Genomic DNA, 24,045 nt, shown 5'->3' on the forward strand with positions numbered 1-24,045 from the left:
CTGTCCACTGAGACCACACCCACCCGAACACGGACAGTGTGCCTGGCCTTCCCAATGGGCCCTCGGGGGCTCGAGTCCTGACTCTCCTGCTCGCTAGCCCGGCAAAACTGTGTGTTCCCCCTGGGCCTCAGTTCCCTTCTGTAACACGGGGGTCGAAGGCAGTAAGGAGTGGGGAGTACTGGTGGGCACGGTGTGATTATGACAGCTAACCCGCTGCTTGGCCAGCACTAACCCTCTCCCCCATCACCCCTGCGGGGCCTTTTTGATGTTTCTTCCCTGCTCGCTCCCTGCCCATGAGATTTCACCATGTAAATGTGCTCCTGCTGTATCTCGGCTTTATAATGAGAAAAATAAGCTTCTTCTTCAGCCCCTAAGAACCAGTTTCACCCCCTCGGGCGCGCCATCAGCCACACCAAGAATGCAAAGGCCACAGTCTCTGTTCCTGGCGAAAGAGTTGTCTCCCTCCAGGGCCCCTCGGAACACACGGCGTCCAGGGAGAGCCAGTGGGAAAGTGGGGATTTCATGGGAGCATATGAAACCCAGGCAGTTTTTCTAAACTCTGAGATGGTCCCATCATTTTTTTTTTTAAGATTCTATTTATTTATTTGAAACACAGAGAAAGAGATCACAAGTAGGCAGAGAGGCAGGCAGAGAGAGAGGGGGAAGCAGACTCTCTGCTGAGCAGACAGCCCGATATGGGGCTCAATCCCAGGACCCTGAGATCACGACCTGAGCTGAAGGCAGAGGTTTAACCAACTGAGCCACCCAGGCGCCCCCATCATATTTTTTTTAAAACAAGGGCTTTCCAGCAGTGCCTGGGAGGCTCAGGTGGTTTAGTGTCTGACTTCACCTCGGGTTGGGATCTCGGGGTCCTGGGATCGAGCCCTAGCAGGGAGTCTGCTTGCCCCTCTCCCTCCACCCCTCCCCCAGCTCGTGCTCTCTCTCTCTCTCTCCCTCCCTCTCTCTCTTCCAAATGAATAAATAAAATCTTTAAAAACAAAACAAAAACAAGAGCTTTCCAGAGGTGTGAAGGAAAAGGGTGCTGGAATCAGAAGACCAGGCTCCAAACGCCAGCTTGGCCCCTTATCACCAATGTGTGACCTTCAGCTTGGCCTTGCTTTGCTTGACCGTAAAATGGAGCTATGTCACTGAGCAAAAATTATCAGAAAATTAAAACAGCTGCAGGGATGTAACTTCCTGTTCTGGGAAGCCCGTCACAGTCCCCTGGTTCCGCAGACAACGGTGAGCGAGTGGCCCCCGGCATCCCGGGGAATAAAGGCGGACTGCAGGACACGAACCAGCGCTGTGCTCCCCGTTCAGTGCTCCCCCCACCTCGTTCAGCCTCCTCAGCTGAATGATTCTGCCAGGCTCAAAACTCTTAAAAACAACGCAATGACATTTCAACGAGCAGCTCTCTCCAAATGAGTATGCCGCTCGAGGAGTTGTGTTTAAATCTAATTATGCGGCAAACCAAAAGCGGTACCATATCAGTTACATAAATACTTTTAAAGACATCTTTCTAATTATCCTTTTTTTTTTTCAGACAATATACTTCGAAGAAATTTAATTAACACCTTACGAGAGACGTGGGTTCGGCATGCTAATGTGCGAGGGAGCATTAGCAGGCTCTACCCACCCCAGTCGGAGGCACTGAGCCAGCCTTTCTGCAGGGCATCACAGTGCCAGGGCAGGAGGGAGCCCCCTTGGTGCTTGAGGGGCATGGTCAAGCCAACTTAAACCGCAGCAGGTCCGAGCAAGGTGTGACCAAGGAGAAGAGGAAGATTCCCTGAGTCCCGGTCCAATGGCAACCAGCAAGAAGGCACTGGGGACTCTTCCTCTTCCCTCCGCATCCAAATACCCATCCATCTATCCATCCATCCATCCATCCATCTACCCGTCTGTCCGTCCATCCATGTCTGTCCGTCCATCCATCCATCCATCCATCTACCCGTCCGTCCATCCATCCATCCATCCGTCCATCCATCCATCTACCCGTCTGTCCATCCATCCATCCATCCATCCATCTACCTGTCCATCCATCCATCCATCCGTCCATCCATCCATCCGTCCATCCATCCATCCATCCATCCATCTACCTGTCCATCCATCCATCCATCCATCCGTCCATCCATCCATCCGTCCATCCATCCATCCATCCATCTACCTGTCCATCCATCCATCCGTCCATCCATCCATCTACCCGTCTGTCCATCCATCCATCCATCCATCCATCTGTCCATCCATCCATCCGTCCATCCATCCATCCATCCATCTACCTGTCCATCCATCCATCCATCCATCTACCTGTCCATCCATCCATCCATCCGTCCATCCATCCATCCGTCCATCCATCCATCTGTCCATCCATCCATCTACCTGTCTGTCCATCCATCCATCCATCCATCCATCTACCTGTCCATCCATCCATCCATCTGTCCATCCATCCATCCGTCCATCCATCCATCCATCCATCTACCTGTCCATCCATCCATCCATCCGTCCATCCATCCATCCGTCCATCCATCCATCCGTCCATCCATCCATCTACCCGTCCGTCCATCCATCCATCCATCCATCCATCCATCTACCTGTCCATCCATCCATCCATCCGTCCAACCGTCCGTCCATCCATCCATCCATTCATTCATTCAGCCCAGCACATTCTGCCCACCCACAGTGGGCCGGCCCTGAGCTCAATGCTGGGAGCACAGGGACTCACCAAGCCTGATCCCAGGCCAAGAGATCCCAGACTGATGGCAGAGACAGACTTGGCTGGGCAGCGACAGTAAGACCACCAGCTTTGATGGGACAACAGAGAAGCTGGGGGCCAGAGAAGGCTCTAACCCAGTAAGGGGCTCCCTGGAAGCTTCCAGGAGGGGGTAAAACCTGAGCTGGTCTGGGAGCTAAAATCTCTCCTCCCACTGCTCTGTCCTGAGTCCCTTCCCTCCTCTCTCCCCTCCCCCACCCCAACCCTCTGACAGACCATCTGGCAGGTGGCGGGCCTGTGGATCACTGGTACATTCTGCGGCCCCAGCACAGCTGGCTGGACTGAGGGCGGCCGATCACTACTAGGCTCTCGTCCAGGCATAGGAACATGAGTGAGTCAATCAGATTCACTCATTCATTTATTATTCACCCCTACACATACTGAGGTTGTGGGCGTGTCCCAAGATGACAGAGGCCAAGTCAAAGAGACAAGAGAGAGAAAGAAGGGAGAGACAGGGAGCGAGATGCCACCTCCAGAGCCACCTCTGGTCCCAACAAGCTCTCTTCCCCTGAGCCCCTTAGCAAGGCACCTGAGCCAGCCTCAGCCCCATCTAACACCAGCCAGCCAAGAGCAATGGGAATTCCGAGGGCCCCAGTTGGGCTGGCCTGCTGCGGGAGCCCGGGCTCCTTAATTAACTGCATGCTTATTTCTCTCCACCCCGAGGCTACCGAGCTCAGTGAAGATGCAAAGCTAATAATCCCCAGAGAAAAAAATAAAGACTTACTTCCCTGCACCGTCCTCTAGCTGTCTGGCTTGTAGCAAATGCTCAACCTTGAAATAACAGTAATGAGGTGGGTGCTTGACGCCTCTCCCAGATGGAGAGCTGGTCATCTGCTAAGCACAGGACACGCACTCGCTCTCCTCACGTTCACGATGACTATGTGGGCAGGGTACTCTGTGTGGGCCCATTTTACAGACAAAGACACTGAGGCTCAGAAAACACTTGCCCAGGATCTCAGCCCTGGAGGTCAGAGCAGCTGCAATTTGAAGCTATTCTTTTTTTGTCCCAGAACTCACACCAAGCTGGACTATTTCCAGGCCCAGCTCATTTCATTCAGTCAATCTGTGGACAAATGCGTATTGGGTGCCTCGCGAAAGCCAGGCACCTGGTAGGCACAAGGGCTATACATGTAGAGAAGATACCCACAGAGGTCACCTCATGGAGCTCCCAGAAACCCAGACTGGAAATTCAGAAGTGAGGAAAAGAACAAGCAGAGTCCAAGATACAGAGAAAGAGAAAGAGAGAGAAAGAGAGGGAGCGTAACAGAAAGTGGAACACCTTGACAGCATAATTAGACCCCTAAATCCAGCTATACCTGAAGCTGGAAAACATGGATTTTCTCACTAACTAGGTGAGCCAGTAAACTCTCTTTTATCCTTAAGACAATTTACCTTAAGTTTATGACATTTTTAATGCCAAATGCTGGCTAACACCTGAGTCACAGCAGCCCTGGGGAGTTACTGAGGTTGGAAACACTAGTCCCGTATCCAAGGCCCCAGCTAACAAGTTAAAGAGTAGATTCGAACCTGGGTCTTCACAACAGGAATTTGGGCATCTAACCTCAAAACCTTCTGTGCCAAGAGAAAACAAGGCAAAATGGTTATTTTCCAATGACATTCTGTAGGGGCCAGAGACAAGGTGACAGCTGAGGCTCTCTCTCCAAGACCCGAAACCTGTCGCCTCCTCTCCCCCGCATAACAAGGGACATTCCCACAGGGATCATGGTGGCAGGAAGGATGCAGAAGAGAGAACATGGCCTCAGGGACCAAGACCTAGACCAGCACCCCAGCTGGGCCACTTCCTGGCTGTGCCCTGGACCCTCCCCGCCGCAGGCAAGCTCTGTAAGGTGGGGACAGCCTGCTCACTCTGGGAAAAGGTGTGAGTGCTCGAAAGCTGGATGTGAGTGCCCCCTGCAGCCGCTTCCTGGGCCCGGGGCCCACTTCTCGGGGCTCCTTCTCCCCTGAACCAGTGGCTCCCTGGAAGTGCAGGAACCCGCAAGGACATCAGAAGGAAAGACCGCCCCCTCCAACATCTCTGTTTCTGGAGCAATGGGGAGCTCTGAAGGATGGGGGTAGTGGGGGGCAGAGGACCCCTCCCTTCAGTGAGGTTCTAACTATATGTCCAGACACGTGCACAATCATCCTCCATGATGTTTCCGAGTGGGAGAACCTGCCAGTCCCCGCCCCTCATTCAACAGTGGGGAAACTAGACCCAGAGGAGTGACAGTGACTGGTTAGTTGGCTCAGTGTCACGCAAATCCCCTCTGCTCTTTCCACGAGGCCCTTCTTCTGAGGTGACCCCCACCATGCTGCCCTCCTGAGCCCAGTGCCCGCCCTTCCTTCCCACCTCTGGGCCTTTGCTTTTGGGGGTCCTTCAAGCCCAAGGGTTATGCTGTTGCCGCCGGGAAGCCCCCCTGGATCTCCCCGACTCTTCCGAGGCCATACATGCATAGTCCTGCCCTATCCTCATTCCCTCTGCTTTCTTCTTCCCATCAGTCTACTGTGGTAGGCTCCAGGGCCCAGCCCCATGCTGGTGGCAGGGAGGGACCCTGGAGGTGGGGCTGACTTCGAGGGAAGGGACAACCTTGTCCGTCGAACCATCAGAGAGCCTTCCCAAGGAAGTGACAGTTGGGTGATATCTGAAGAGTGAGTCTGCGTTAGCAGGGCAAAGCGTGGGGGAGGAAAAAGTGACAGCACATGCAGAGACCTGAGGCAGGAGGGGACACAGAAGCTTCCAGTCCTCGCCTGTCCTCCTGCCTTGCCCCTCCGCCCTCCCTGGGCTCCAGGCTGGCTCTCACTATCTCCTGGGGTCCTCTCGGTGCGTGGATGGGCTGAGACCACAGGGTCCCCTCCGAAGCCTCACGCATCAGAGAGGGGACAGACACTGTGACCCGGCCCAGCTGGGAGGTCTGGGGTCCCGGGACACAGGGGCACCCCCAGGCCAGGCACACAGCCATGCTTCTGCCACTCGGCTATATTCTTCAAGATGTGCTTAGGGGGTCTTTCAACGCGACGGCTCGAGTCTCCACCCACAGGATTCCTTTTTAAAGGCCAGTGAGAAGAGTCACTGCCTGACACCAGCCCCCAAGGCACCTCTCCAGCAGACGGTCAGGATAACCTGGTACACGCCGGCCACCCCATCACACATCCACCCAGCCCCCCAGGGCAGGAGGCCAGGCACAGGGTTTCTGGGCCCTCAGGGTGAGGGATCATTGGTCTCGGGGCCCTGAAGCCAGAGGCCCCGTCCGGAGACTCATTACTCAGGCAAAGGCAGCCTCCTCACCGCCAGGGTCTCTGGGGGCAACCACATAAATCCAGTGGCTCAATCACGGGCCATGTTTGGGTTGTCGCTGCCGTTATTAAATATAAATTGTGGATTTATTAAATATGGCCCCCTCACTCCCTCCCCCCAGAGACAAAGCCCAGGGCAGTGATAAATCATGGGGCGGGAAGCGGCATCCATCCTCCCTGTCTCTCCCTCAATGGAGACTCTCCATGGAAACCTGCACAGACACCGTCAGCAGCTGCCCGCTTCCCTTGCACTGGGGGCCTGCGGTCTCAAAGAAGGGGGGGCGGGAGGCAGCAGCCATCCCAAGTCCCTGCCTGGCCCTGGCGTCACCCGGCTTTATGCCAAGTTGCATTTCAGAGCTGGGCTGGCCAGAGAAGGCGACGAGGGAGCCCTGGAGAAGGAGCCCAGACCCCGGGCTCAGTGCGTGCTCTTCCCGGGCCACTCACTGCCCCAGCCCCTGAGCCCCACTGCCGATGGCAGCCTGGAACTCCTGCGCCAGGAGCGGGCCACGCAGAACAGGCCAGGAGAGATGGTCATGAGCCATGGGGCAGGCCATGGGGGTTCTGCCGTGCCCACTCTAGCTGAGAGGACATGGGAAAGCCAGGAAGCACGCTCGCCACAACACCTGTATCATACACTGTTACCCACTTGGTTGACACATGTGTCGCCCGTCTGCCCCGCCACGGGAAGGTCAGCTCAGCACAGGGCAGGGCTCCATCTCTGACCACTGCCATGGTCCAAGCACCTAGCCCAGCCCAGTGTGCACTAACAAGGCGGAACATTCACTACTAGCCCCATCCCGGGTGTGGATTTCCTGCTCACAAACATCCCGAACCCACAGTGGCTCATGGGTTAAATGGGAGCGGCCACCCCTCTCTCCTGTGGTCACTGACTGTGCTTCGTCAGGACCCAGCCGGGCCCGCAGGGACCTGCACGGGAAGCTCCCCACCAGCTGAGCCATCCTCCAGCACCCTGGCCCTCCCAGCCTGCTCCCCCACCCATTCTCCTCTGGGTCTCAGCCTAGAAGTCATCTTCTCCACAGAGTCCTTCCTCTGCTCCCCGACCATCCTCCCCTCCGACCTCCTGTTCCCCTGGCTCTGTTCCAGGGCTGGGGCCTGCTTGAGTGTCTGTCGGGCCCGGTAAGCCACAGCTCCGCACAGCGCTACACGACATTATCTCCGGTGTCTGGGGACCCTTTGAAGTGGGGGTGCACAAGGGTCCAGGCCCAGGAACCCCACCTGCTCTGCCTGCCACCCAGGTGCTCCTGCCTGTTCCCGCTGGGGCAGGAGTCCAGCCAGCATCCAGGGACCCCAGGCATGATCACTTCCAGCCCCGGAGGACGAACCCCATGGACAAAAGAGAAAACCCAGCCTGGGGAAGGCGGCCCTGACAGGCCTCAATGTCCCCCCACTAAGAAATCGAATGCTGAGAGCCTGGGCCTTCCTTTCCGACCCAATCTGCCAATCTGGCCCTAGGATGGAAATAGGAGGCAGTTAGTTCCCCAAGTAGAAACACACCAAAAAATAAAGTAGGCAGCTGCGGACACCAGGCCTCAGTCCCCTCCGAAATGAGCATTTCCCAAGCAAGCATGGAGGGATGGGCGTGTTCCCAGCGCTAGAGCGCACCCCAGGCCTGGTGCCGGCCGGCCTCCCAGGGCCTTCCTCCCATGAGGAATCTCTCCACACCCAAAGCTTGACAACAGAGGATAGCTCCAGAGGGAGCCACACAGGAACCAGAGGCAGCGACCTGCCCGCACCCAAGCTCCTGCCCTGGGATTAGACACCCCTGGCCTCCTTTTCCAAAGGGGTCCACGGACTGGATGCGCCAGTTTCCCCAAAGGAACAGCCACTAGGCCCCCACATTACGGCTCCCCAGAGTTGGTGCTCACAGCCCTGGAAGAAGTCAAGGATAAAGGAGGGGGAGTGTCTTCTAGGAACCAGAGGAGCCACCTAGGCCGGAGCTGGGAGTTTAGCCATTTCCTCGCTGGGCCTCCCCTGCCTCCCCAGACCTCAGAAAACCACCCAGGGTGGAGAGAGTTTTCCCTCAGTCCCAGGGGATCCCGAGGCTGTGCCTTTGCCTTGGCCTTCCGCTAGGACATCCCTGGAATGCTCCATCGGCCCCAAGGGGCAGGCGGCAGGACTCCCCAGTCCTTCAGGAAAGCATTTTTGCTTTCCCTATAGAAGCAAAACGGGTCCAGACAAAAGAGAGGGGTAGAGCTCAGGGAGGACCCCCCAGTCCAGAACTAGGTTCCCAACCTGCCTGGACCCTGGAGCAAGGCCCTTCCCTCTCAGGGCCTCGGTCTCCCTGGCTATACAACGAGGAACATGAATCAGGCCAGGAGTCACCAACGCGAATACCAAGTGGGGGCAGCTGGAGCTCAGCCCCCCGGACATCGCCCATGAGACACTGTGGGCCCCCAGTCGCCAGGCCTTGTGGTTTCATAAAGCGAAGCCGGAAGTCTGGATTTTTACGTGCAGTCACCTCATTGTTAAATATCTGTGAAACGTCTCCTGGCTGGCGGAAACAGGGCCGGGAGCCAGAACCGGCCCCCAGGCTGTCCCAGCCACGTCTCACACATCCCTCCCAGCTCGGAGCCTCCAGAATCACGCAGGCCAACAAGCATGAAGCCGCTGGGCCCAGAGGCCGGGAGGCCACCCGCGCCCGCGAGCCCGCCCCAGCAGCCGGTCCCGCCCAGAGCTGCCCACTTACATCTGCACGTGCGGCGGCTGGAAGCGTCCCTGGTTGATGTTGTAGAAGGTGAAGGCCTGGGTGGGGTTGGAGCTGTACTCGTCCACCTCGATGATGAGCCGGCTGTGCTGGTGCCTCCGGGCGGCCATCACGTGCGACTGGGAGAACGCCATGCCCAGGCCACAGGGCAGGAGGGCCAGGGCCTCGGCCTTCAGGACGCCGGGATCCCACCTAGCGCGCCACATGGACCTCTGCAGGCCGCCCGGGCATCGCCCGCTGCCGCCGCCCGGCCCCGAGCCAGACCTGGGAACAGACTGGGGAGACGGAGCAGAACCGCACAACAGTTAATCTGTTTGGGATTTGCTTTATTTAATGTCAGATGAAGATTTAGAAAGACGAAGGGGGGAGAGGAAAAAAACACAGTCGTACAGCTCAAAAACTCATTACAGATCTTTCCAACTCAGCAGTTTGATGAATATACTTTGGTAAAAAGAGAAGGAGAGGAAGGAAGGGGACCAAAAAAAAAAAAAAAAAGAGAGAGAGAAAAGAAAAGAAAAGAAACCCACAACGCCGGGGACGGATGCCTGCGTGGTCCAACATGTTTAAATACTTAAGACATTTTTTGTTGTTGTTGTTCTTCCACAAAATCCTCCGGAGCCCACAGGGTGACCGGGACATGGGGCAGGACAATGGCTGGTATTCTGGAAACAGGTAAGGAAGTTTCACTTCTCCGAATGGGGGACTAGGGAGGATTCCCCTGCCTCCCCGCCCCCTCCCCACAGACCCCCAAACACACCACACCCACAGCCCTGCAAGCCTGAGCAGGTGGAGAACACGGGTGCAAATTCCTTCCTCAACATCAGTGTCGCCTAAAGATATCTCCGAGCAGTGCCTGGAGAAGGGATTTTCCCAGACAGATTGCCATCCACCAACTCAGCTCAGGGGGTGGCAAGGGGGGGGGGGGGGGGGGGGGGGGCGATTTTAGAAGGAGCCAAAAAAAAAAAACAAAACCCTTCCCAAATCCAGTCCACACAGAACCACAGCCTGCAAATGCCATCCTTCCCTTTACCCTGTCTTCCCTCGGGAAGCGCCGTCTGCATTTGCCGCGACTGGATTTTAACATCCTTCTGACTGGTCCTTCTGACTGACTCGGACAGGGCCCCAAGCTCCGTCTCCATCCGATCCCACCATGCTCACACACTTCCCACCGCCGCCAATGCCTCCTTTCTAAGACCGGCTAGCTTTCTCATGCGTTCCCATAATTATTTTTTTTTAACTGTGTAAATACATAAGGCCTTAAAGATGTTTTGTTGTGTTTTGTTTCAATTTGGGGTCATTAAGACCCTCCGATTCCATGTGCACTGCATTTAACCAAGGAGAAAATAACATAATTTAAACTCCTTCTGGTCAGTCATAACCCAGTCGTGTTAAACGAAGAAAAATTCCCTTTGCTTCGCGTATGGAAGAAGAATCAACACCATCAGAAAACAAATTAGATTAGGAAAATGACAAAAATTAGAGACTGGTGAACATTTTAATTATGTGTGAAGGAGAAGTGGGTTATTAATTTTTTAAAAAAATCTCAACAATCGGGCCCATGGAAGGTGTAAAAAATGGCAGCGTCTTCCTCCTCCTCCATCCCCACCCCCAAAAAGAAAAAAAAAAAAAAACCTTACCCTGATTCACAACACATATCCCTCCCTTTCCTCCACTTGGTAAGACAAGAAAAAAAATCTGCTTTCCCCCAGGATACACTTGCTTCTGTTCTTTTTCCTGTTAATTGTTTCACTGTGATTCCCCTCTCCCGGCAGAGATGACCTGGCAGGCCTCTGAGGTGCCCAAATCAGGGTGTCCTGGCCTCGGGACTCACAAAATCTCCGTGGGCGCTGGCCCGTGCCCCTTTGTAACCCTGTGAGAGGACTGGGGGCCACGGACGCTGAGGCCCACACCGCCAAAGATCCAGATCTGGGTGGGGGTTTGAGCCCCAGCATTGCACTGACTCACTGTGTGATCTTAGGCCAATGACCTAACCTCTCTGAGGCTCAGCCTCCTCTTCCGAGATCGGTTTGAAAACAGTAACACTCCCTCCCAGGGCAGCTGCGCAGGTGAAACAAATGGGGATCCTGGGCACAGCGCCTGGCAGGTACCAAGTACCCAGCGAAGACTCCCTGTTCCTATTACGATGGTTCTTCCGTTCAATGTAACACCTGCGAATCAAGGGGCCGTTGTGAGCAGCTGCTGCCCACGTACGGGGGTATCTGCGGAACGGGGTGTCGACGGTGAGCAGAAGGGCCTGGAGAACCCGAATGTTCACAAATGCCAAGAGACCGGAATGCAGCCCTGCTGGAAATCCCTGCCCCGGGTCCTCCGATGGACACCCCTACCTTCCCATCCTACAGAGGGGAGAGGTGCTCCTCGGAGCTGGGAAGACTCTTGCTGGGCCAGCACAGAGGGCGTGTGCCACCGAGCTCGAGTGGCAGGTGGCCTGACACCAGGGCTCCCGGACCCCTTTGCCTTCCTCTCCAGGGGGCAAACGCTGACTCGCCCTTTACCCCTCGACAAAGCCAGCATTTCCTTGGAGTCGGGGATCGGGGTCCCCATTCCAGGGTGGCATGAGGAGCCAGACGTCTCCTGGAGGCAGGGCCCGGGTCTCGCTCACTCCCCTCCCCCCAGGCAGTGCCAGCCACTCCCCCACCCCCAGCTCTGCAATCCTGAACAAGTGGCTTCGCCTCCAGGCGGCTCCGTCTCCTCATCCTCGGAATGCAGGGGAAATACTGGCTTCCTCATCCAGTCATGGAGATGAAACGAGGAGACGCGTGGAAACCGCTTGTCAGCGGGCCCAGCATGTAGTAAGTGCCCAATAAATGTTAGCGATTATCCCGACATTATTACTGTCATCCCCAGGGCCACTGCAGATACTTGCATACACGTCACATTAGTGAATGAATGGCTCGAGGGAGGGATCTATGAATGGATGGATGGACAGACAGACGGATGGATGGATGATGGATGGATAATAGATGAGGGGAGGGATGGACAGATAGAGGACCGAGGGATGAAAGGAGGCAGGGATGGGTGGAGGAACCGAGGATGTGTCTTGCCAGTCTCTTTCCCTCATGCCCAGCACCGGCCTGCCAGAGGGTGGGTGCCAAGAGGCCGCAGCTGAAGGTTGAAGACTCCTGGTCCCTCCCCTGCTTACCCACCACACACCCCTGCAGGGAGGCTGGCTGGGCGGAGCACAGCCCTCTGAAAGGGGAGGTCTCAGGGGCTTCCACCTGTCCCTGCCCCAAGGGGCACGAGCCGGCATGCCCAGCCTTCAGCCGGGGCAGGGAGGACGGCTCTGCACCCGGGGACGCAGCCAGGAAAGGCAGGCAGCAAGGCGTCCCGGGAGGCACTCTGCAGTGAAATGCTGCGTTTCACATAAAGGGGGTTTGCAATGGGCCCTGCTTGAAGAAATCAGGGAAACTGGGAACGCAGAGCCTTCTTTTAATACCCATTTAATATTTATGGAGCCGCAGCAGCGCGTCAGCCGCCGTGTGGAGAACGCAGCCCATCCGTGGAGGGGGAGCAGTGTTGCCCAAACAAACGGCTTCTAGCTGGGAAGCGTTTCCACCTGGTCCACAGAACAAGCAGCAGTGAGCTGGCTGTGCAACAGGGCCGCTGGGACCCTCTGGGCCCCCGGCGTGTGCAGAGACCGCCTGGGCTCCGGTCCCAGGGCCAGCAGAGTGACCTCGAGCAAGGCATGCATCATGGCCAGGCGGCAGGTGCCTCCTCTGGGCCAGTGGGTGGGAAGACAATGAAACCAGGAGGAGGAGGGTGGAACAAATTAATTAATGCATTTATTTATGCAACCCAACATTTAACCACAGCCCTACACACCGGCACTGTTCCGAGAGCCAGAAAGAGCAGTGAGAAAGCATTCGGGTCACTGCCCACAAGGGAAGGGATGGAGGAGGCAACAATGTAAATAGAAAAGATACTTTCAGATAATGATATGTGCCTGGAAAAAGAGCAGAGTAACGGAATGAGTAGTGGGGGAAGGGGGGTTGTTCCTTGAAATTGGGGGATCGAGAAAGGCCTGTCTGAAGAAGGGATGTTACCTCAAAGGTGAGTGCTGAGAGGAAGCCAGCCAGACCCAGACCTGGGAAAGAGAACCAAGACAGAAGGAAGTGCAAAGGCCCTGAGGCACCAATAAATGGTCTCTCTCAGGGCACCTGTGTGGCTCAGTCAGTAAAGCATGAGCCCTGTGTCTTTCCTCCTGCTCCTGCTCCACGGGGAGACACTTCTCTCTCTGCCTCTGCCTGCTGCTCCCCGTGCTTCTGCTGTCTCTACTGCTCTCTCTCTCTCTCTCTCTGTCTAATAAATAAATAATCTTCAAACAAATAAAATAAAAAACAAATGGTCTCCATCTTACTGTTTTTGTTCTTGACCCCTGGTGTGCTAGCACAGTGGAAAATGGCCTGAACTTCGCAGTCCCAGGCAGCTGGTTCAAATTCAGTCTCCAGCACTACTTAGCTGTGCAACCTGAGCAAGTGGCTTAACCTCTCTGTGCCGCTTCCGCTGCCTCATTAGGCCCCTCTCAGGGGAACAGAGGAGAAGAAGTAAGCCTTGTGCCTGCCTCTCGAGAAGCCCAATCAACCTGCTTGGATGGGCCGAAAATTCTCGAAATTTCTGGGTTGAAAACTTCTTGTTGAAATATTGCCTCTAATTTGTAGGGCCCGCTTTTCGAGTCAGATTCTCTCACAAGGTGATTTATCTTTCTGGTTCCCCCCAAAGACATTTCGTTGCTGGTCCTCGGATGCCATGAGGAACCTGGGCATCAGCCGAGGCACCAAGCGGTAAGGAGCAATTAGGCACCAGCTGTATGGAAAGGTCACAAGTTGGGAAGAGGCCGGCTCCAGGCCCTGTGCTCTCTGACTGTCCCCACAGCCTCGTCCGGCCTCCCCCGACTGCATCGCCAAGGCCAGCCAAAGCCAGCCTCCTGAACAAAGATCCTAAAATGCACATTTGACTAAAGCCACTCCCTCCTGCTCACCAAATGTCCCCAAGGCCATTCTGCTGCTCTGGGCTAAAGCCCCAGATCCTTCAATCAGCTCAGGAGGCCACACTGGATACCCAGGCTCCCTCTCACGGCTCAGGTGAAGCTCCCCACTCCCAGGTTCCCCGCAGCACACCGGCAATCCTGCCTCTGAGCCTTCACACGCGCTGTTCCCTCCACTGAAAGGCTCTGCGCACCCCGCATGAACGGGCGCACATACCTGGTTCCTGGGCATCTCCCTGACCTCCCCAGGCTGGGCCAGGCAGGCAGGCTCCAGCCACAAACCCCCAAGGGCTTCTCTCACCACATCTCCTGTGTCTGAGCTGAATGAGAGGCCAAGAATAAAACCACAGGTGAACGAAGGAATGAATGAGAGGAAACGCACAGGCGCTCACGACTCACAGCCTGGATTCAAAAGCAGCTTTCACCTCCCGAAACTCAGGTCTCCGCCCTGTAAGGCTGCGGACGCTCAGACCTCCTTCCCAGAACCCCTGGGCGGATACCAGGACGTGGGTCCTGCGAAAGGCCCTGGCTGAGGACCCAGCACACAGTAGGCGCTCACTAAAGGTCTCTTCCACTGTGGTTAGAAAGTTCCTGTGAAACCCGGAAGCTCTGCAGGGAGCTTCTGAGAATCGAGCAGAGATTTTCAGATAATCAAGGAACCCTCCTCCCTCACCTGGAAGCCGGACTCCCAGCCTCTTCCCACCCATCCCGTTACTGGGCGACCACCCCACCCTGTTAATTCACACTTCCCGGGACACTGTAATCAGACACAGACAGAACAGCCTGCCCTGGACCCTTGACTACCTTTCCGAGGCAAGATCCTCACCGCCCACCTCACCCAACATACTGCAGGTCAGCCCCAAACACCCACGGTCCCCACTCTGGGGTTCTGTTCTGCAACCCACATGACTCAGATGTGTAAATGACCCGCAAAGGGCTTGGGGACCAGAGAGCAGCCAGGCAGATCGAAAGTGCAGCTCAGAACCCCATTAGGATGAGGGGGAGGGAATGGGGTCTCTGGGCCCCAGAAAGCCCCCACCCAGCTGCGAGACCAGCCAGCATGAGCCAAAGGCCCAGAAAGGAGAGACTGTAAGAGGCCTGGGCTTACACGGAGCATCTTTGCAAAGGAGACACTTGGGTCATGCCGGCAGCTCAAATACGCCCAGCAGATTCGGGAGGGAAAGCCACGAGCACGTGTGCCACCAGGGGTTGCTGATATGAACGTCAAAGATAGATTTCCTTTGCCATAAGGCTTGAGGCATCCCCTTCCACCTGACACGGGCTCCTCAAAGCCAGGGCAGGCCCAGGACGGTCCTGGCTCATAGTCCCCTGCCAGTCATTATTGCCGGCATCTTCTCTGGCTTTCCAAAGCGTCCCCATCTCAAAGACAGTTGGAAATGTCATAAAGGGCAAAGGTCTCCATCAATAAAGCCAACCCGAGGCCATCAAGGCAACCACCCCTCAAAAGGCACCCATGTTTCTCTTCTTGGCATCTTTGCACCCAGGACAGTGAGACTAGGACAATACTGTGCTGTGCTGGGTCGGAAACTCAGAGGGCAATGACCACACAGGATTGTCCATAACAGAGAAGAAGCCCCAGAGAAACACCCACCCCAACAGTCTCCCCAAGGCAGGGTGGTGACAAAGACCGATGCCTGGACAGCTTTCTCCAGGAACCTAAGGGCTTCTCTATCCCTCTCCTCGTCTTCTCTAATGGCGAGTGGGGGCAGCTCTCCAAGTCAGCCCAGCCTGCCGGCGACTGTCCCCACCGATCACCCAGAGCGACTCGCGGAGATAAAGCCAGCTCAGCGCAAGTCACTGCTCCCTGGGGCTTTTGTCCAATATTTACTGCCACGTGGCGAAGGGTCACAGAGAAGCCACGTGAACACCTAAGTAGTCCTCCCAAAGCCAAAGGCAGGAGAAATAATATTTCACAGAAAAACACCAAGATGCAAGGGACGGGGGGGAGACTAATTCTTTAAGTCACGCTTCCACTCAAGTTCAAAAATCACTTTTAAATGGTTTTGTCTTTCCTTGCTTTGCTTGTGCCTGAAAATCTGCAATTGATCAGTCAGTAGTTAAAAATGTCATGGGGTGGGGGGCGCCTGGGTGGTGCCTGTGTGGCTCAGAGGGTTAAGCCTCTGCTTTCTGCTCAGGTCATGATCCCAGGGTCCTGGGATCGAGCCCCACATCGGGTTCTCTGCTCAGCAGGGAGCCTGCTTCCCCTTCTCTCTCTGCCTGCCTCTCTGCCTGTGATCTCTGTCTGTCAAATAAATAAATAAAATCTTTAAAAAAAAAAAAAAGTCATCAAGGTGTTAAAAAAAAAAAAAAAAAGAAAGAAAGAGAGAGAGAGAGAGAAACATAAAGGAAAGGGAAAACAAACAAATAGCCCATGGCAGGGGTTGGGGGAATCAAGCCCAATCCACAGCATCCCGAAGAGGCCAGCCCTCTGGTTTGCCCGGCCCCGATCTCGGCCGGGCCGAGGGTCCCCAGGACGGAGCGTGGCCCCCTGCAGCTGGGGTCGGCAGCCTCGCCGGATGAGTGATGGGCCAAGCTGACGAAGGAGGGCACACATATCGTGAAAATTAGACATCTTCCTTGAAAAAGGATCAACCACGAATGACTTTAAAGCATTTACCACTTAAAAACCTTTTAGCTGGGCCCATTTTGAATTATGACTACATGATTTTAAATTACACTTTCTAATTCCTCGCCGCCCACCCCCCGAGCACTGGCTGCCGCTTCATTTTCCAATTATGTACTTTTATTTCAGAATGATGGAGAGCGCTGCTTAGTGGATCATGTCTTCTCCGCCACAAATAGCTGCTCACTTATTCCTTTAATTTTAGACACGGATGCAGTCAGTTCACCCGGCTGGTCTTCAAATTCCGAATATTCTCCAATCCCACAGCACCCAACGAGGCCCAAGACGCGGAGAAACCCACAAAGCTCAGGCTGGGAAATATGTTTGTAAACCAGCGCTCAGCTCCATAAATTAGTATAATTCTTGGTGCTTTCTCTATCCATCTAGTACATCAGCAATCACATAAATAATAACGAGTGGAGTGATTTTTCTTCTGCAAAGTGCTATGTCCTAGTTTTCAAAATAAAGCATTTGCAGGAGCCGCGGAGTTGAAATAGGAAGCTGCCCAGATCCGTCTCAAACACGCACACAGACATGCTCACACACAAAAGGAGACGAGAGGTAAATGTGTAAAAAAAAAAAAAAAAAAAAAATCAGCATTTTGAATCTCCTTTCCACATTCATGTCAAGTCACACTCAAAGGTCATGGGGTTTGGGACCCACATGGTTGGGGAAGTAGGGGGGCAAGGAAGAGGGTCTGGGCTCTTCAGCATTCAAGTAAAATTTGCAAAGAAAGTGAACATCGATTTACAGTTCTCACGGAAATCTATTACCCAGATGTCACTGAAGTGTAATCAAATTGGCACTATGGTAAATTTTAATACTTAAGTCTGAGATCGAGGTTTTGCCATTTTTATGATCAGCGCAAGTGCATTTTTGGTGATTGTGGGGAATCTGCAACTACGGATGAAACCTCTGAAATATGGTCAATTAACTCATGTGTCTGATTGACCAGGAAAAAAAAAAAACAACAACAACAGCAAAACTCAACTCTCCACCCTCCACACCTTGGGGGAGGGAACATTTGCCTTTTCCACCAGCACTGCAATGCCGCAATGCCAAAAGCACTTGGTTGTGAAGGGGGAAAGACAGGGCTCGGGCACTCACACTTCTCAGGTAGCCGGAGCAATATATTTTGCGGTCTTGTGGGCTGCAGCACCGTCAGAAAATGCAAAGGAACGAAATGAAGGGGAAGTGACCGGTACGCTAGAAATTGAAAGTAGGCATCATTTGCTCCTTAAAGTGATGAAATTAGCATGGGCCATGCCAAGAGTCTTTTGATGTGCACCAATGCTGAGTCTCAAATCCTTCCTGGAAGGAGGGGATGGAAATGGGAAGGCATTCGATAGAAGCAAACTCTCCGGCCCAGGTTTGGGTGGCGGAGGGAGGGATCTACTCCATCCTTGTCTCTGAACTCCAGGAGCATCACCATCAACCAGAGGGGAGACTTCTTGTTTTCATTGTAGCTGCATTTATTTATCGTGTGTGACCAGATTGTGATATCAAGCCACCCAATTCATGTCCAAGAAAACCCCCAAAGAGTGATTGATGGAAAGCCATGAAAAGACCAAAGAATACCTCAAGTTTGCATCCGAGTTCAAAACGAAAACCTATAATCTCAATTTGCTGAGATTTTTTTTATGAGGTTGGGGCTGTCCTCCTCCACCATAGATCCTTCCAATGGAAAGAAGACAGAACTAAATTTCGTCTCATTAGGACCGGAAAAAGTCAAAATAAAGTAAAACATTTCCTTTTGACAGCAGAGTAGCCAGATCACCGGGGAGAGCCACAGTGAATCAAATTCACCAAGGATCTATTTATACCTTCGCTCCGACACCACCCCCAAAAAGGGATCTCTCTTTTTTCTTTCCCTTGGGGTTGCTTTTGCTTTAACGTTTTCTTTGCTTCTTCGGATTCAAGGCGAACAGTCTCAGAGGATGATAGCTGGTGGTCTCCTTCCGTGGAGAGGGCCACCCCCCAGGACGCCCAGCTACAGGGATCTGCTCTCAGAGTGACCCAGCACAGTCTAGACAGCTCTTCTGGTGCGAATCATGCCCTTTGCTCCCTCTTCCCTACCCCCCAAACATTTGGCATGCCTGATCCCAGAAGGTGAGACGTTTGGCCACAAGGGAGACCCCACAAGCAGCCTGTCAGGGCGAACCTGAGGACCCATTCCCTGGCTCCTGCATCTGGGGAGCCCCTTTCCCCCAGGGTCCCTGATTCCAGAGGTGCAGGCAGACAAAGGTACCAATTGCCAAAAGAGAGATCTCAGGGAGAAGAAGAATGCGGAGGGGGGATGCTTGAAAAGACCCTTTTTCTGCTCACAGCAAAGGAGGGGCGTTGGGAGAGACATGTCACATTGTCACATTAAAGATTTTGACAGACAATTCAGGGATAACGCAGAAATTCTATCCTTAACTGCAGCTCGGCCGCAACTTGAAAGGCATTAACTAACCTCCACTAATTGCATGTTTTTTCTGTGCATCATATTTACTTGTTAAAAGTCTTTGCCTGGCCGATTGTTTTCCCCTGCCCCACTATTCATGCTCAGTTCACAGGCCTGAAGCTGGAACAACAAAATCATTTCGATAGATTAAAAGATGAGGGCACTTTGCGGGGGGGGGGGGGGGGGTTCTTTTTTCCACTAGTCTGAACCAGGAATGCTGGTTTTTCTTCTTGAGTGCTGCCCTTGAGTGAAATCCTACTACCGTCCTTAATTCCTCAGGGCAAAAAGACGTGTCCCGGGTTAGGTGAGCACACGAGGGGCAATCCCTGCCAGGGAATGTAGCAAGTTCAAGGAAAACAAATGAACTTGAATTGCTTTTATCGGATGAAGATTTCATAGTCTTGAGGGTGGTCTGGGAAATTTTTTAAAAGCAGGCTTTTCTTGAAAGGTTATTCTATTTATTGGCCTATACATTCCTGACACAGTGTAGACACTAGTAGAAAGACCCAGAAGCCCAGGGCTTTTACCCAAACTCAGACCTGTTCTGTCCATCAGTCCACGGGGCCTCATCTGGGGGGGGGGGGGGTGATCCTAAGTGCGCCCACAGCTGTCACATCAGAATGAGGGCTCCCCACACGCAGGTGATACTCTGAGCCTCCCCATCAAACATGAAAGGGATTTACCTCAACCCAGGTCTCACGAAATTTCTGGGGTAGAGAAATAAATAGAAAGGCAGCCCCAAGTTGAACCACTTCTGAAAGCATGATGAAACCTCTGTGACGGGATTATCGCCTTTCGACTAGCCATCAGCCAATTAATATACCTCCAAGTGAGGACTCAAACAGATGTAACCATTTCGCAGAAACCCATCTTGAGAAAAAAGATTTTACAAGTGTTGTGGGGCTACCACTTGGAAGCCAATTTGCAGGGAGCTGAGCCTCGTGAAGCACGAATTAGCAAGCATGGCTCCCGCACCACTGTCCCTGGTACACCGTGCCCAGCTACAGAATGCCTCCCGATCACCACCAGTTGGCTCTCAAGCCCTGTGTGCTCTCCACCACCGGAACCCTGCCTCAGCCCAGCCAAAACCACCACCCCGTCCCCAAATGGTCTCCCAGTGCCTTGGCTCCCGTGGACCAAGGCCTGGCTTTCAACTTGGCTGTGGCAGTCCACTGGTGGCCTCGCCGACATCCCCCCTTCCCTGCCCCGAGCATTTTAGCCAACCTGACTAATTATTCATGAAGTTGGTGTAATTTTTTTTTTCCCCCCTGCAAAAAGACCAACCAGGGTTTTGAGGATGGGAGTGCCTGGCCTGAGCTCCCTGCATGGCCGGTCCCTACTAACAAGTCTCTCTCCACCATTCATGGCCCGTCCAGCCAGCTCAAACACCCACCAGCCCACCCACTTTTGTTCCCCAGTTTAATTTCATAATTGTTTCCCGCTTACCCAGCTCTGCTCTGCTCTGTTTAATAGGGGCCTTGGAAATGGGAAGGGGAGGCAACCAAGCTACTGGAGGGGAACTGGGAGAGGTCTGACCCAGTGCTGGGGGAAACGCATCTCTGAGAGGTCAATGGGACACACTTGGGAGCCATGGCCAGGGGCAGGCCTCTGGCCCTCCCGCCTGAGCAGAGAGGGGATGGGAGGGAATGCAGAATGGTGGGTCTAGGACCCCAAGCCAAGGTCTGCACACACTCCTGGACACATCAGCTCTCAGACCGACCCTCCTCTGTCTCCACTTGGATCAGGGGGGGCTGTGAGGTAATTCACTGTCCTATAACAAGTCCCAGAATAAAGATACAAGAGACAGGACCGCTCTTTAGCATGGAAATGGGACCTGCGAGGGCTGGGACCTGCCTGGTTAGCCACTGAATCCTCTGGGCCGGGCACACAGCAGATAGTACCAAATACGCGTGGAATGAGTGACCGGATGGATGGACGCGTGCAGGCACGGCCGCAGGGGTGGATTAACTTTCCAGCAGCGCCCAGCGAAAGTGGCCACTAGACCAGCACTCGTAACCCCCTCCCTTGCCCCCAAGTGCCCGCAGGGGCTTCGCTGCGCACAGTAGGCTCTCAGCGACCAGGGGCTGCTATTGTTAGAACCGTCATCGTCACTTGCGCCCCGCCAGTCCGCTTCCTCCACCAGCAACTCCGCCAGCAGCCGGCACAGACCCGCGAGCCGGGGAAAAGTTTCGCTGACCCTTCGGCCCCAGTCAGAGTCCAGCGCCCCGGCCGAGGCCCCTCCCGGCGTCACCCGCTCGGCCGGCTGGGCGGCGGGGGTGCCCGGCCGGGGCGCCGGCACCCGGCAAAGGCGGCCAAAGTAACTTTGCCGGCGCCCCTGCGCCGCGCCGCGAGCGTCACCCGGCGCCTTGGAGAGGGTCCCGGCCGCGCCCGCTCCCGCGCCCCGCGGCGCCCCGGCCCGCGCCCCCGGCCGCCCCCAGCCCTACCTGGCCCCGGGCTCCTCTTCGGCGGCCGCGGCGGCCGCGAGCAGCAGCGCGCACGGAGGGAGGCAGGGGCCCGGCTCCCGGGAGGGAGGCGCGCAGGGGCGGGGGCTCCTCCGGCGGCGGCCGCCTCGCCGCGCGTCCGAGGCAGCAAGTGGGAGCCAGACTCCTCCTTCGGGGGGCGGGGGGCTCCCCGCCGCCCCCTCCCTCGCCCGCCGCGCGGCTCCGAGCCTCCCCGGCTCCCCCTCCCGCCGCCGCCCTCCTCCCTCGCTCGCTCCCGCCCGCCCGCCCGCCTCCCCCGCCCCGGCGCCGGGAGGGCCGCGCTCGCGCCCCGGGTCCCCAGCCCCGCGCGGCCGCCCGCCGGGGCCCCCGCGGCGCCGGCCAGGCCTCGGCCCTCGGCCCCCGCCCGGGCCCGGGGCCCGCATCCCGCCGCCGCGGGGAAGGGAGCGGGGAGCGGGCCGGACGCGGGGAGCAGCAGCGGGCCCGCGCTGCGGAAAAGAGCAGGCGGCCGCCCCTCCGCGCCCCGCGCCCCTCTCCGGCCCGCCCTCCAGCCCCGGGCCCTGCGGCGCGCGGGGTGGGCGGGGAGCGGGGGGGGGGCGCTCTCACCTCCGGATCCGCGGCCGCCGCGGCGGGCACCGTGTCCTGGGGCGTGCGCGGCTCCTTCCGGGGCGCCGCGGCCCCCGCCTCCGGCCTGGACCCCCTCCCGGGACCGCGAGGGCACCCTGCCCCGGACCCCTAACCCCCCATCTTCCGCGGAGAAGCGGACCCCAGCCCGGAGGCTGCATAGGCCCCGGTTCCGCCTCCTGCGCCCCCATCTCTTGCTCCCGTGGGGTCCCAGGTCCCAGATCCCAGGGTACAGCGGGTGGCCAGCAGAGGCCTGACCCAGAGCAGGGCAGGTAAGCCGGGCAGGGCCACAGAGAACCTGGCCCCTGGTTTGAAGAAGGTCCTGCCTTGTTGAGCAGAGGGGAGAGCGGCACCCCTAGAGGCGGTGGTCCCACCCGGGGGAGTGTGAGGGGCCCCTTATGACCTCCAGCCCCCCGCCACAGTGGAGGGCCATGTCCACAGGGCTTGCAGCCAGGGCACAGGTCAAGCCTGGGCCTCCCAGACTGAGGGAAGTGAGAAGGGGGTGTGGCCCCTCGGAGGCCCATCTAAGGCTCCTCAACAATATTTCTGGGTCCCCTCCCCCAACACTCACATCACACGGTGGCTCCCACTCCTGCATTCTTCGCTGCTTCCGACTCAATATGAGGACACCCTGCGTGGGCGCCTCAGGCCTGGCCTGCCCTTGGGGACAGCCCAGTCTGGTAAGGAGGCAGACAGGGACACAGGAGAATTCCCCGCACAAGTGCTGGCGCAGAAGCCAGGCCGGCTACCTGGTGTGGCTTCTTGGAGGTGGACACACCCCAGCTGAAAAAGTGTGTGCCAAGGAGAAAAGGTATGGAAAAGGCATTCCAGGCAAAGGGAACAGTGCATGCAAAGGCCTTGGCATGTTTGGAATGGCAGCTTCAATGGGGCTAGAGAAAGAGGAAGTGGGGGGAGAGGGGAAGATGGGGTGGGGGAGGGGGAGGGATAGGAGCCAGCTCAGGAAGAGCCTTGGATGCCTGCCTAAGGGGGTGGACTTTAGCAAGGGCCATGGGAGCCATAGCAGGCTTGGGGCAGGGGCATGCCTTGGTCAGATTTATCTGTTAGAGTTTGCTCTGCCAGAGGAGCAGGAGGGGCTGCTCCAGAAGATGAAGGAGGCCTGGCTGGGGGACTTGAGGCCAGCAAGGGGGGCAGAGAGTGGCTGAGGGGACCGCAGGCGGGCATCTGCCTCCTCTTCCTCGTCTGTGGACCTGGATTCTCTCACCCTGGCCCAGGGTGATCCTGGGGCAGAGTGAACAGGCCAGACTATAAGTGTGATCTCAGCCAGGCAAGCGGGCAGGACAGTGAAACCCCCAGCTAGCCGTCCCTACGCTTCCCCTTGGGAGCGGGGAGCTGCCCCATGGTCTCCCCCCAGGGTCCCCAGTGCCCTCGTGCCACCAGGCAGGACCACCCCCCCATGATCACTTGCTCCGTCCCTCAGGTCCACGCTGACCTTTGCAGGTGCCCAGCTTAAGTGTGCCTGCCCCGTGAAGGTCAGGGCCCCAAGGCAGGCTCTTCCCAAGTCAGGAAGTAAGGAATGTGAGAGCAGTCACGTGGGAACTTGGGAAGGAAGCCTCAGGTAGACACACAGCCAAGGAGAAGGTTTGCTCAGTGGCCCAAATCCGTGGTTGCTCCACTGCTCGGGTGGCTGCAACACCCATTTGACACCCGTGTCATCCTGGGAATCCTTGGGTGCCCAGGGATGCGGGGCAGGGGGCACCCAGAGGCAGCTCCGGCCATCCAGCCGTGGCCAGTGAAAAGCCAGAGGGGAGACGTGCTCAGAGACCAGCCTGGACCGAGCGTGGGCTGGGAAAGGGAGAGATGCCCTCCCTGAGAGACAGAGCAGGGCTTCCCGGAAGAGGGCCTGGGGGCTGGGCCTGGAAGAAGATACAGAAGGTGGACAGGGGAGATGGTCTGATGGACATTCCCCATGGTAGGAACTGCAGATCCCCAGGAGGCGATATGCAGGGAGGATAGGATGGTGTGGACACCCTAAGGACAGGAGCAGTCCCCTAAGGCAGGCCACGCAGGGCCTTGAGTGCCATGCTCAGCAGACCACAGGGTCCCTGAGCTCATTTGAACGAAATGCCCTATGGTGTCTTGTGACCAGT

At 56.2% G+C, this 24,045-nt stretch overlaps 1 protein-coding gene across 2 annotated transcripts in view; it reads right to left on the reverse strand.

Moving 5' to 3' along the window:
* Positions 1–22,590, reverse strand: part of MPPED1 (metallophosphoesterase domain containing 1) — a 74,908-nt gene extending 52,318 nt beyond the window's left edge. The window contains exons 1-2 of one of the 2 annotated variants that reach the window (XM_032882821.1): positions 22,509–22,590; positions 8,766–9,058 (exon numbers count right to left, since the gene is read on the reverse strand). In XM_032882821.1, coding sequence (XP_032738712.1) covers positions 8,766–9,058; positions 22,509–22,535 — 320 coding nt within the window. In that variant the 5' untranslated portion in view covers positions 22,536–22,590. Of the gene's footprint in view, positions 1–8,765; positions 9,059–21,319; positions 21,528–22,508 lie in introns of those variants that run through there. The other variant, XM_032882822.1, reaches the window with a different exon arrangement.
* Between the last annotated feature and the right edge of the window lie 1,455 nt (positions 22,591–24,045).

The sequence above is a fragment of the Lontra canadensis genome, unplaced genomic scaffold, assembly GCF_010015895.1.
Source record: "Lontra canadensis isolate GAN:19392208 unplaced genomic scaffold, GSC_riverotter_1.0 scaffold84, whole genome shotgun sequence".
In the NCBI taxonomy this organism is placed as follows: Eukaryota; Metazoa; Chordata; class Mammalia; order Carnivora; family Mustelidae; genus Lontra; species Lontra canadensis.